General features: G+C 39.3%; 1 protein-coding gene across 1 annotated transcript; it reads left to right on the top strand.

Moving 5' to 3' along the window:
• Positions 1-6,345: 6,345 nt before the first annotated feature.
• Positions 6,346-11,831, top strand: LOC106695802 (immunoglobulin kappa light chain-like). The gene is made up of 3 exons (XM_023749133.1): positions 6,346-6,382; positions 6,778-7,065; positions 11,458-11,831. The coding sequence occupies exons 1-3, from the start codon at positions 6,346-6,348 to the stop codon at positions 11,829-11,831; spliced, it is 699 nt and encodes a 232-aa protein (XP_023604901.1).
• Positions 11,832-13,436: the final 1,605 nt, after the last annotated feature.

The following is a 13,436-nucleotide window of genomic DNA, read 5'->3' as shown; positions in this document are numbered from 1 at the left end:
CATTATTGCCAACACTGTCATTGTAGATTTATTGATGATAGTCATTTGACAGATGTGAGACCATAAAAATTCTAGAAGCAGACACAAGCAGTAAAATTGCAGACATTTCTTGCAGCCATATTTTTTTACTGATACAGTTCCTTGGGCAAGGGAAACAAAAGAAAAATAAACAAAGGAGACTACATCAAGCTAAAAAGTTTTTCCAGAGCAAAGAAAACCATCATCAAAATGAAAAGACAACACATTTAATGAGAGAACATGTTCACCATGATACATCTGATAAGGACTGGCTGGGAATTTTGAACAGATAAATTAACTTTGTAAGGAAAAATGGCAGATGGCATAATGCAATTAGGTTGTTTTAGAAAGTGTTTCTTGCTTTGCATATTAGTAAGCTCATTCTCCTCCTCTAGGTCGTCCTAGTTGTGGAGGTTTAAAAAATATTTTTTCCCTACAGGTTCTATATGATATGTTATAGATATACATAGAAGAAATAAGTTTCCAGAAGATCATCCTGTTTAGCCCTGATTAGCCATGAAGCCACTTTAATCTCACTGTCTGTGAAGATTTTTACACCTGGTGTTAAAGTCCCATCTTACTATGGACATCTAGATCCATCACTGATCTTATAGGAGAAATGGAAACACAAATAGAAACTTACCCTGAGGAGCTTGTCTCTGTCACTGAACAGGCACCAGGGTTGGTTAGGGGAAACCTCAGACCCACTAGATTACATGTGAATGTGAAAATTGTCTTAGGGTTCCATGATGCAGTACAATTTCTCAACACTCACACACCCTCTGCATTACACGCAACCAGTCTTCAATAAATATTTCTCTGTTAAATAGCATGAAAGGAATTTCAGAGTTTTAGGAGCCCTTAAATATCTGCTAGTACAACCTGATTTTATAACAGAAACTAAATCTAAGATGCCAATAGAAAAAAATTAGGTAGTAAATGAGCTGGGAATAGAAAGAAATTGGACTTTCTCATTTTCTCTTCAGCAATATTTCCCTTGCTTCCTTCTTGAAGTAGCATATTTCTGAGCAAAAAGGAACTGTCCAATGCAAGCCCAGCTACAAAGATCTCTGCAGTCTGGTTCTGGAAAGGCCATGATCAATCATTTGGCCATTGGAATAGAGAATTCCAATTATTGTAAACTAGTAACCCGGTGCACGAAATTTGTGCACATTAAAAGGGAATTAATTAGCAGAAATATTTTAATATTGGTATTTGCCCTTTCTCTATAATAGAAGTGTGAGAGGTGAAAGGAAATTAGTAAAATATATATGAAAATAATATATAAATTTCTAAATAAATAAACAGTAACAACAGGATATAACAACAGAGGCATGATATAAAAACAACAAAAACATGATATGAAAACAACAAAAACATGATATGAAAACAACAAAAACATGATATAAAAACAAAGTGATGCAAACAATGACTGATAAAGTGATTAAACTTATTCTAATATCTCCCTGTATACCACATTAAGAGTGAAAACACTTTCAGAGTGCTTGACTAATTTCCCTTGTGATGAAGTATTTAGAACTTTAACTTTAACGTCACATGCTCTTCAAACTCAAGAGAAAGCAACATATAACTGACCATGTGCGAAAGCAGGTTCAGGTAGGAATATGCCTACTCTGTCTAGAGTTTGTTCTTGTGATGTATTAATAGTCATCGCAAATGTTGGCATCACGGGAAACTGTCATTGAATCAATTTAAATGGGAGGCCAGTGTCAGATGGGGAAAAATTAATTCTTGGAATCAGAACAACCTCTCCTTCTGCAGATCCTGTTAATACTGCAGCTTCAATAATGTTAGGTCATAATCTTTTGATAATAAATCTGGTACCATTACAAAGACCCCATTTACTATTAAGATTTCTCAGTAACATGATGATTGCACCCACTTTCAATTTTAATTTATGACATGGCATTCCAGAAGGAGTAATACTATTAAGAAATTCAATGAGAAAATTTTCCTTTTCAGCATCATCTGTTGAATCAATGAAATCATCACTCAAATATGTGTGAAAATCTCCATCGAGTATATCCAAAATTTCTTCATTTAATTGTTGAACCTGCTCATTTTTTTGGACAAAGAATTGCACATTTATATATATTTTTAATATTATCTATAGATTAGTATTTCATAGGTAGCTTCAATAATAGATCCATTACAAATAATTTCATAGGGGATTTCAATAATATCCATTCCTAAATGAAAACTGCTATCAAGTTTGCTATCTCCAAGTTTTACTAACCATCCACTATAAGCAGAATCCTCTGATCTCATATTTTTTCTAAGAGACAACTTTCTGAAACATCCCCAAATATTACAGTACTTTAAACTCATTTGTACTATGGCCGATCACATAGCATGCAGCACAATACTGAGACATTGTCGAAAATCCCCTACAAGAAGGAGAACTTTCCCACCAAATACAACATTCAAATTCATAATTTCTCTTAGTAATCTGTCTATGGCGTTTATAGCGTGACTGGATGCCATGGTGCATTCATCAATAATGAGAAGTTGGGCCTTTTTAATATTTTTAGCAACTTCACTCTTTATATCGAGTCTAGAAATTGAAGTTTCATTTAATGGAATCAGTAATTTATATTGGAAATGAAAGGTGCTTCCACCAAGAAATAAATTTGCAGCAATTCCTGTAGGCGCTGTGGGTAAAAGAGTACCACTACGACCTCTAATATAATGTATTAAAACTTTATACAGATATGCAGGTGAATAGGATTCCTAGCTGGCAGGCCCCTGACAGCAAGCTGGCCACCTTTCGATTCTGTGAGGAATGGGGCTCCCTCCTCCCTCCCGTCAGGGTCCAGGGTGAAGGTGAAAGGGGTTTCTGGCTGGCAGGCCACAGCAAGCTATCCAACAGCAGATTCTGTGAGGAATGGGGCTCCCTCCTTCCTACTGTCAAGGTCTGGTTTGAAGGCTGGCCAAGCCCACTGTAGGGACAGACCCAGAGTTCTACCAGGCTGTGGCCTCCTCCCCAGCAACCCAGGACTGACTGCTGCTGGGCGCTCCTGGTGCTCTGGGGGTGGGATCTTCCCTCAGACCTAGCGGGAAACAGCTTGGGGAGGGTGCAGTCCTCGGCAAAGCGACCCAGGACTCAGTGGGTCCATGCTCTGAGGGTCAGTTCCTGCCTCAAACCTCGCCCTTACTGGAAACTGCTCAGGGAAACAGCTCGGGGTGGGCACAGCCATTGCCAAGACAACCCTGCAGGACTGACTTCCTTCTGGTTGGTGGAGCCTCGGTCGTGATGTTACACCCAGGGTTTTTATATAAATAGATAGATGTTTGACACGTTGGTCAGGAAAGGAGACTAAAGTTGAACCACTGTTACTGTATCAGGAACCAGACCATCACTCACTGGCTTCTGTAAGAGGAAGCCAAAGGTGATGGTGCCATCCTCAACACACACAGATGTATTTCTAAGGACTTTCCTGGAAGTAGGTCATATATTTGTTACCCCAACTGGACATTCTTTGAAGACAGGATATGAGTATAATGAACACAACTCACATATTGTCAGCAAAAATGATAGTTGGAAGGTAGGTGGCAGTCCCATAAGGTCCATGAAGGTGCAGGTAAAGTCCAACATTTTGGTGATGGGTAAAACAATATTCTATGGATTAATCATGGAGCTGATAATTTTGTCCAAGGTCTGGATATATCTGTGCTATAGTTAACACATGAAACACTGGTTTTCATATGAATGGTCATATTTACACCATCACCATCAGATCTGTATGCCATAACTATCAAAAGGACAAATACTGACTTTACGTCTCCAAAAAGAAGGAAATGTGCCCAGAGAAAGATTTGAGGAATTTTATCTTATGGAGAATAAAAGACCCTCAAAATCCAGAAGTTTTACATACTTAAAAACACACATTTTACAGATACATGTATATTTACATATTCAGTTGATATTCTTTACCAGAACTGTCTTTAAATCTTTAAGGGTGTGAGAGGTGGAAGAGAGATCAGATTTATTGTTTGTAATCCCAGAAGAACAGTGAGTTCAAATAATCAGAAAGGAGCTCCCACTTCTGGATGTGAGGTAGTCTTGGTTTCCCAGGGACCATTTAGGGTCAGTTCCTGTTTGTACTATTTCCTTACCAGACACAGGCAATCAAGAAGTAAAAGTGGGTAAGAAAGGGTTTTTGGCAGAGAAAGATAATTCTGGAAACTCACAGGACTGAAGGACTTTATCAATGTCTTAGGGCAAGAATAGTGTAGTGGGATTTATGAAAAAAATGATAGAGTGTGGAATCTGAGACAGCGATGGCCAGAGAGGCAGGATCCATGCCAGGAGAATTGGATTATACTCTAGATAAAATTCTACTAAGGATATGAGTTAGTAATTGTATTTTAGGACAGGTTATCCATCTTGATAAGAAAATTAAACTATGCCAAGAATAAACTTACATGTAGTTTTATTTTCTCAGAAGCTGTACTTTTTTTTAATACTTTGAGGAATATAAGACACACAGCATTAAAATAGATTTCTTTTAAAATTTATTAATTGATTTGAGAGAGACAGAGAGAAACATTCATTTGTTGTCCCACTTACTTATGCATTCATTGGTTGTTTTTTGCATGTGACCTGCCCAGGGATCAGACTCACAATGTTGGTGTATTGGGATAAAGCTCTAACCAACTGAGCTACTCAGCCAGGGCCTAGAATAGGTTTCTTACTGTGTGTCAGATTTCTCACTTCAATGCAACCCAACCTGTGGGTCAAGTTGTTTCTTATGGTTGAAATATTAATAACGCATGGAAGATATCCCCTGCTCCCTTATCATGGAGAGTCAATCCTTTACTTTTAATCACAGTCATCTTAATTGAGGAAAGATTCCTAATATTCACTTTGGTACTATCAGTTCTCTGGGAATAGCAAGGTCACAGGCAAAATCAGCTTAGAGGAGCAGGCTTTGAGATAGAAGGTACTTGAAATATCCAATGATCTTCTCCCTCAAACTCTAATCTTTTCCTTCCATATTCCTTTTAGAAAGAGCTTTTCTTCATAGAAGAAAAATGAGGATGGCAGGTTTAGCTAAAAAGGGAGGGATTTTAAATTTAAAAAATTTTTTCAATTTCAGATTGTATTCAATATTATTTTGTATCAGTTTCAGAAGTATAGCAAAGGGCTTAGAAAATTATATACTTTATAAAGTGGTCTTCATGCTGCTTCAAGGGATCAGCTGGTCCCACACATAGTTATCCCGATATTATTGACTATCACGAAATTCTTGCACGGGGGAGTCTCCTCAGCCCAGCCTGCACCGTTTCCAATCCGGGACCCCTCAGGGAATGTTCGACTGCCAGTTTAATAAACTGGAAGTGGAACATTCCTCTCACATTCCTGGACCGCTGGCTTCTAATCGCTCATCTGCCTGCCTGCCTGGTTGCCCCTAACTGCCCCCTTTGCCAGCCTGATTGCCCCTCACTGCCTGTGCCTGCCAGCCTGATCACCCCTAACTGCCCCCACCCTGCCAGCCAGGTCGCCCCCAACTGCAACTCCCCGCCAGCCTGGTCACCCCTACCTGCCCCCTCCTTGCTGGCCTGGTCACCCCATGCAGCCTGCTTGTTCAGTCGTTTGGTTGTCCCTCATTAACCCCCCTGCTGGCCTGGTAGTAGGCAGCCATCTTGTGAGGGCTTGAGGGTTAATTTGCATATTACCTCTTTATTATATAGGATTCCCTATGTTGTAATGTACATCTTTGTGACTAATCTGTAACTACTATTTTGTACTGCTTAAGCCCTTCACCTTTTTCACCTAGCCTACAACTGTCTGTCTGTTGTCTAAATCTATGGGTCTGTTTCTATTTTGTTTGTTTCTTTTGTTCATTAGATTCTACATGCAAGTGAAATCATATAGTATTTGTCTTTCTCTGTCTGATTTATTTCACTTAGCATTATACACTCTAGGTCCATCCATACTGTTGTAAAAGTAAGATTTAATTCATTTTTAAGGCTGAGTTGTATTCCATTGTGTTTATGTATGACAGCTTGAAGAGGAAGATTTTATATGTATTTTTTGCTTAAGAGAGTGAACCATTGCGTTTTCCAAATTTCAAACATGTAAACCCAGGCCATTGTAGAATAAATACCAACAGCATCTGACTCTTTCCAAAATATTAACAATGACTCAGTAGTGTGCAGAGTTACAAACCTTGATCTCTATATTCTTCCGTATTCTCTGATTTGACTTAATTTATTTGACCAATTGTTGTTTTGAGTCCCTCAGAGGCACAGGGTAAGAGAATATTTAACAGCAAGTTCAGTAGTTGTGAATGTAACCACAAGATGGCAGTGCACCTCACTGATGCAGAACATGTGGAGGGTGCATTTTAGTGGATTCTGAATGAACAGGCTTTGGCAGAAGCACAGTCTTTTCCTTATTGGCTGTGTAGAATGTGAGAAACCCCTATGATGGTCAGAGGAAAGGAGGGGTAACTTGATAACAGCAGCAGCTCCCCTGGCTGTGATTGCAGGTCCACAATTGCTCCTGAGTAGGAAGAATGATGAAGACATCCATTGGAGCTTTGTTCATGTTCTTGTGGCTGCAGCTGGACTGTTAATTGAGGGTTTATGGGAAACAGAATATATTAGTGGATATTCTTTAGAAGCCAACACTGGATTTATTCAGGGTTCCTTAGTTACTGGATAAAAAGAAAATGATAAAGTTTAATGATCTGGTCATTCTTCCTCTTTCTCTAACTCTTTCTTTCTGCATAGGGGTCAGCCATGGAGAGAAAGTGGATCAGCATCCTTCTACCCTGAATGTCCAGGAGGGAAACACTGCTGTTATCAACTGTTCTTATTCAGACAGTGCCTCAAACTACTTCCCTTGGTATAAACAAGAACCTGGAAAAGGTCCCCAGTTCATTCTAGGCATTCGTTCAAATAAGGACATAAACGAAGATGAAAGACTCACTGTTTTCTTGAATAAGGCAGCCAAACATCTCTCCTTGCACATCACAGCCACCCAACCTGGAGACTCAGCCGTCTACTTCTGTGCAGCGAGTACACATTGCTTCCCAGGCACCTGCATCCTGTACACAAACCTGCGAGGGGGCAGCCCCCTCTGCCTGGGACAGACCTGCAAGCACAGCATTTGTCTTATTGCTTATTTGCAGTGGAAAATAGTGTGTTGGTGTAAAAACACTTAATAAGAGGTCAGTTTCAAGATGACCCAGAAAGGGTTAGAACATATGGTTGGGTGTTTGTTGCTTAGTGGATTCTTGAAGTGAGTTAGTAGTGTTTAATTTTGAAACTTAGGCTTTAAAGATGACTTTATATTTGCTATTAAAATCCTGTCCTATTAGAAACCCTTTAGCATCAATATCACAATCTTTATTATGATTGGTCTTTTAATTATTGTGTTTTGAAACAGCCTTCATTACTTTTTCTGATTATAAATTATTACATGCCAAATATAGAAAATATGTATAATAAAAAATGTGAAATTGATAATTATGTAAGCAGATAATATTGCTAACAGTTAAATTATATTTCCATCAATTTTTAGTGTAATTAGAATCACGATTTTTTTATTGAATTGTATATCTTGAATTGAGCATTTTCATTTCATTGAGACTTCTCTTGGGACACCTGTTATTTAATAGTTCTGTGAGAAATTTTAGTAAATTACAGATTTTTATTAATTTTCTTCTACATTTGTGGCAAAATGTGCGTTTTTTTCTATGTGTTCCGACCACTTTATTGTTAAAAATACGTGACATGTTTGTTTTCAGAGCCCAGTGATGGCATGTACTATTTGTGTGTTTGAGGAAATGAGGATAGGACATGATTTAAGAAAGTGAGCTTCTGATTAAACACACAAAGCAATTCTCTTTTCCCAAATTCTGTACATATTTGTTCACATTTATATTCTCATAGAATTTAAAAGATTGAGTTGTATATTATTCACTGCTATAGCCTCAGTACTCAGCACGAACTTTCCCACATAGTTGATAATCAGTAGATGTTTGTTAAAGATAGGTGAGTTCTGGTATTTACTCATATTTTTAATTTAAGCTTTGTGATAGAATTAAATTTATATATTGATTTGTGAGGATCAGAACTCCTAATGTGTGTATTTGATTATTTCATTATGTAAGAACATATAGTTTCTATTTATACATGTCTTTCTCAATAAAACTGTTATTTTAAGACAATTAAATCTACTCCTAGACTTGTAATTTTTTGCTCCCATTATGACTCAAATCTTTCTTTTTGGGGTATAGAGGAAAATTTTTATAAGTATTTATTAGCTACCTTACTATTATTAATGGAGTGCATAAAGGCATTAGGTGAATAGATAATTTACAGATAGCTTGTGACAAATATCCTTGCCTCATCTTCATGTTTCGACTGAATAAACTTTACTAACCACAACCTTTTTCTTTTTTTAAAAAAAGTCAATTCTTTTAATGTTATGGATAAATAAATGGAATGAAAAATGTTGCATGAATCATTAATTTCCCAATTATCCCACCTGTGGTCCCGGGTAGGTTATTTTCAAGATCTCTTATATTCTCCCTAAAGAATTGGAGACTGGTCTGGAGAAATAATTGCTCTTGGCTGAGTTATGGTTGTCAGTAATTAATTGTTTTTTCTTGTAAGGAAATGCATCACATTAAACCAGATGCATAACATGTGAACAAGAAAGGCCAGTATTGTAGCCCAACACCTCAATGACTTCCATTATTTCCTCACTATAACCACTAGCTCTAGTCCAGTAAAAGCAAGGTGCCTGTTGATTGGTCCATTTCCTGGAAGACAGGGAGAGGGATGCATGATGCATGGCTTTTTTTTTATTGGTTTATTCTTCGTAAACCAAATTCGAAGTGAGGGAGAGTAGGCAAAATTACTATGGACTTAACTGTTTTTGTCACATATACATGGGAATTGTTTTAGGAAAGAAGAAATCCTCTGGTCAGAGATGCAGAGTCAGTACATACTTAGGCTCATTGAGACTTTAAACCTTCACTGCAGTATCGGTTTCCTCCCTTTGCTGGACAATTCACTACAAACATTATGGCCTTTATTTTCATCCTGCAAAACCAGGCTGTGTGTTGACAGCTTCCCTATTGCTTGCTTTCCCTCAGGTGGTGCTGACTGCTCAAATGGTGTGGCTTCACCCAGTCCCGCACAGTGGGACCCTTTCTGAGCCCACAAACTAGCCATCTGTAGAGGCTGACTCTTGTTACCCTCTTGTGTGCACTGGTAGCCGGCCACCAAGTGGAATGGTGTTTGGGTGAGGTGCTGAGCATTGAGGGTGCTCGTGGACCAGTTGTGGGAATCTGCAGGCAAGGTGTCCCCAGCATCTCGTGGGCAGGTTCCTGATGTCGTCTGTCTGTGCTGCAGTTAATGGGATCTGTGTCCCTTTAATGCCCACTGAGAGGCCTGGATGCTGTTCCAGGTGCTTCCCACTTCCCAGCTGGGCAGCTCACCTCAGTATATGGACGGGGCAAGAATGAGGCGAGTCTCTTTTGCAGCTTCCCCTAAAGTTGGGAGAGCCAGGGCTCACTCACATACGCTCACTTTCCTCTATGGGAAAAATCAAAGGCCCAGAAGATTTCTATTGAACTGCACCATGCTGCACCGGGGAAGGTATGACTAGCGAAAAATAAAAACATTCCTCCTACCCTTTAACATGCTACCAATCTCAGATATTTTTGTTCTCAGAATGTGCTTCTCACACAGTGTAACTTCTGTGCTAGATTCCTGAACTTCTCCACAGGCACTCTACTGAGTGTATAATTGTGAAACTTGTTCCTTTGTTTTAGGGGGTAGAAGGGGGTAGGAAGATGGTGAAAATTCCCATTTAACTTTTTTGATTTCAATATTTAAAACAAATTGTAAATCCTCACCCCAGGATATGATTTTATTGATTTGAGAGAGAGGGAGAGATAGATAGAGAGAAACATCAGTCAGTTGCCTTCATAGGGGCCCCAACTTGGATCAAACCTGCAACCTAGGAATGTGCCAGAGAGGAGGGTGGTTGCAGACACTGGTGAAAAAAAAAAAGAGAAGAGATTAAGAAGTAAAAATTGGCCCTAACCGATTTTGTTCAGCGGATAGAGAGTAGGCCTGTGGACTGAAGGGTCCCAGGTTTGATTCCGGTCAAGGGCATATACCCCAGTTGCGGGCACATCCCCAGTAGGGGGCCTGCAAGAGGCAGCTGAATCAATGTTTCTCTCTCATCGATGTTTCTAACTCTGTATCCCTCTCCCTCTCCCTTCCTCTCTGTAAAAAATCAATAAAATATATTTAAAAAGAAGTACAAATTGATAGTTATAAAATAGTCACTAGGATGTAAAGTACAGCATAAAGAATATAGTAAAAAATATTGTAATAACTATGTATGGTGTCAGGTTGGTACTGAAAATATTGGAGAGAACACTTTGTAAAGTATATGACTGTCTAACCACTACTATACACCTTAAATAAAAACAAAATAATATTGGACATAAAGGGTAATTGAAAAATAAAATTGAAAAAGAGTGGTTAATGCAAAGGAAGTGGGGTCTGGGTGAGCCTCTCAGCCGGTACATGGAAAGTTTTGCGGGCACCACAGCAACGTGGCTGCACCAGAAAACCCTGTTCCTGTTTTGGGGCAGCAGCAGCACACAGCTCAGCATTTTTCTCTCCATTTGTCAGTCACCTCACCTTGCAGGGCCCTCACATTGAAGAAGGAAAAAGGAGGTTTTCTTCCACCAAGTGGGAGAACTGGACAATGTTGGTTCTCCGGTCTTCTGAGGGCTGGTCATAACTCCCATGTGGCTAGGTGAGGATGCCCCAGTGGGAATGGGTCTTCTCTGTGACATAACAACAGGGAGTGCAGGCAGTCTTGTATGAGTACCCTGGGAAGGAAAGCTGGCTGGGAGTAAAACAAAATTCTTTCTGTGTGGTACATCTACACAATAGAAGACTACTCCACTATAAAAAAGAGGGCACTTTTACGATTTGCAACAGCACGGATGGAACTGGAGAGCATTATGTTAAGCGAAATAAGCCAGTCAGAGAAAGATAAATATCACATGATCTCACTCATATGAGGGATATAATGATCAACATAATTTGATGACCCAAAATAGATCCCGAGACAAATGGCAGGGGAGGTGTGTGTGTGGGGGGGGGGGGGTAGCTGACCAGGGGCAGTTAGAGAGCAACCAAAGGACTTGTATGCATCCATATTAGCATAATCAATGGACACAGACACTGGGGCGGTGGGGGCTTGCCAGGGGTGGGAATGGCTGGTGGTGGTGGTGGGGGGAGAGTTAATTGGTGAAAAAGGATATATATATATATATATATATATATATATATATATATATATATAAATATGTATATTTTTTCTGTCCCACACCACTTATCCCATATCCTTCTGTTTGTATTTTTTTCTCTCAGGGTCCAGTATTGCCCAGAAGGTAACTCAAGGCCAACGAGCAATCCTGGTGCAGGAGAAGGAGGCTGTGAGCCTGGAGTGCACATATGGCACCAGTGATCCACGTTATAGTCTATTCTGGTACAAGCAGCTCAGCAGTGGGGCGATGGTTTTCCTCATTCGTCAGGACTCTTACAACCAGCAAAATGCCACAGGAGGCCGCTACTCACTGAATTTTCAGAAAGCAAAGAGTTCTGCCAACCTTGTCATCTCAGCTTCACAGCTGGAGGACTCAGCAGTGTATTTCTGTGCCCTGACTGAGCCCACAGTGAGAGGTGTGTTAGAAGGAGGTGTACCAAAACCCCAGGGCTCTGCTTCATGCATCCACCTGCTGTAGGGACCAAGGCGGGGAATTGTAATCACAGACAGGAAGTGACAAGGGCTGTGGCAGCACAGGTGTAGGTAGGGTTAGAGGGAAAACACCCTATGAAAATACCTCTCTAGTTTCATGGAACATGTGTAGAGTTATCATTCATCAAAAACATCCATATCTTTGAAAATTTGGGTTGAAATTGTTTATTGGATATAAAGAAGAGCCACAATAAACAACTTACCATTGGTGACAGATTGAGCTAGAAGAATTGACTAAGGAAATTCAGAAACATCTGACTCAAAAATCAGTAAAACTCTGTAAAATTGTCAGATTTTCCCTATCAGTTTGTTCAATAAGTATTTATTGAGTATATTTTATTTTAAAGGCATTGCTTTTAATAACGAAGGCTATGGAATCTTTCTGTTTTTCTCTTTTTTACGTATGGTCTTTTATATTGTTCAATGAGTTAATTTAATTTATATTTGTTAGCTGAGGTAAGGTACCCTCATTTACTTTCAACGGTGCCTACTATGTGACAAAGTTTATGTTCTTCCATCTTATTAATACTCTAGCATGGAAGAGCTCATTTCAGATTTACCTGCCTCCCACCAGTCTTACTCATAAAATGATCAATAATTAGTGGCGCTAGAAAAACATTGTGAAGAAGCAGTGTGTGAATTACTATTTTCTACCTTGTCCTTAACTTTACCACCATTCTAAAAGCTTTTTGCCATCATGTTGCATATTTGCACACTTCCTTGCCCTCTTTCTTTGTTTTATCAGTGCTCCATAATTCAAAATCCTCATTCTCTAATATTTCCTCCTTTTATGTCTAACCCCATTGTCTTAATGCCTTATAGTTTGAATAGTAATGGTGTTTCATAAGTGACCTTGTATTGTATTCACTCTTATATTTACACTAGAGGCCCAGTGCATGAATTCATGCACTTGTGGAGTCTGGCTGGCCTGCCTTGATCAGGGTGATCAGGCTGGGCTGGCTGGCGGAGGGGTCGGGTGCAGTTGGCAGGCTGGCCCCACCCCTGATCGGGATCATGCAGCTGACCAGGGGCAGGGCTGGCTTGGGGGAGGAGCTGTATTCTGTTGGCTGGTCTGCCTTGCCCCCTGGTGGAACTCCAGTTCGAGGGGACAATTTGCATATTAGCCTTTTATTATATAGGATTTGGAAAGCAGATGTGCACAGTAGAAATCAGAAAAGGAGTGTCTTTAAAATATTGAAGTTATTAACATTTTGCCACTTTAATGTAAATTTTTACTATTTTAGGTGTACAATTGAGTGATATCAAGTATGCTTACATAGTCAATCAAGAAGCACAACTATCTTATCTCTAGAACTCTATTCATCTTGAAAAATTGAAAATTTCTACTCCTTAAACAGTAACACTTGATTCCCCCTTTCCCTCCAGCCCCTGGCAAATACCCTTTGAGTTATCATTCTATGAATTAGACTATTAGACTATTTCAGATGCCTCATAAAAGTGGACTAATGCACTATTGGTCATATTGTAACTTATTGCATCTAGTATTATATCCTAGTATAATGTTCACCCATGTTGCGGCATGTGTCAGAATTTCTTTCCTTTTTATGCCTAATATTCCAGTGTATGTATA

The sequence above is a fragment of the Myotis lucifugus genome, unplaced genomic scaffold (assembly GCF_000147115.1).
Source record: "Myotis lucifugus unplaced genomic scaffold, Myoluc2.0 scaffold_3140, whole genome shotgun sequence".
Lineage (NCBI taxonomy): Eukaryota > Metazoa > Chordata > Mammalia > Chiroptera > Vespertilionidae > Myotis > Myotis lucifugus.
This window is presented reverse-complemented; position numbering and strand designations above follow the sequence as displayed.

Bases quoted from the DNA above. Each gene is read 5' to 3' on its own strand.
- LOC106695802 (XM_023749133.1), top strand. From the start codon at position 6,346: ATGGCAGTGCACCTCACTGATGCAGAACATGTGGAGG. The intron at 6,383-6,777 runs GTGCATTTTAGT...CTTTCTGCATAG, and splicing joins TGATGCAGAACATGTGGAGG to GGGTCAGCCATGGAGAGAAA. The intron at 7,066-11,457 runs GTACACATTGCT...TTTTTCTCTCAG, and splicing joins CGTCTACTTCTGTGCAGCGA to GGTCCAGTATTGCCCAGAAG.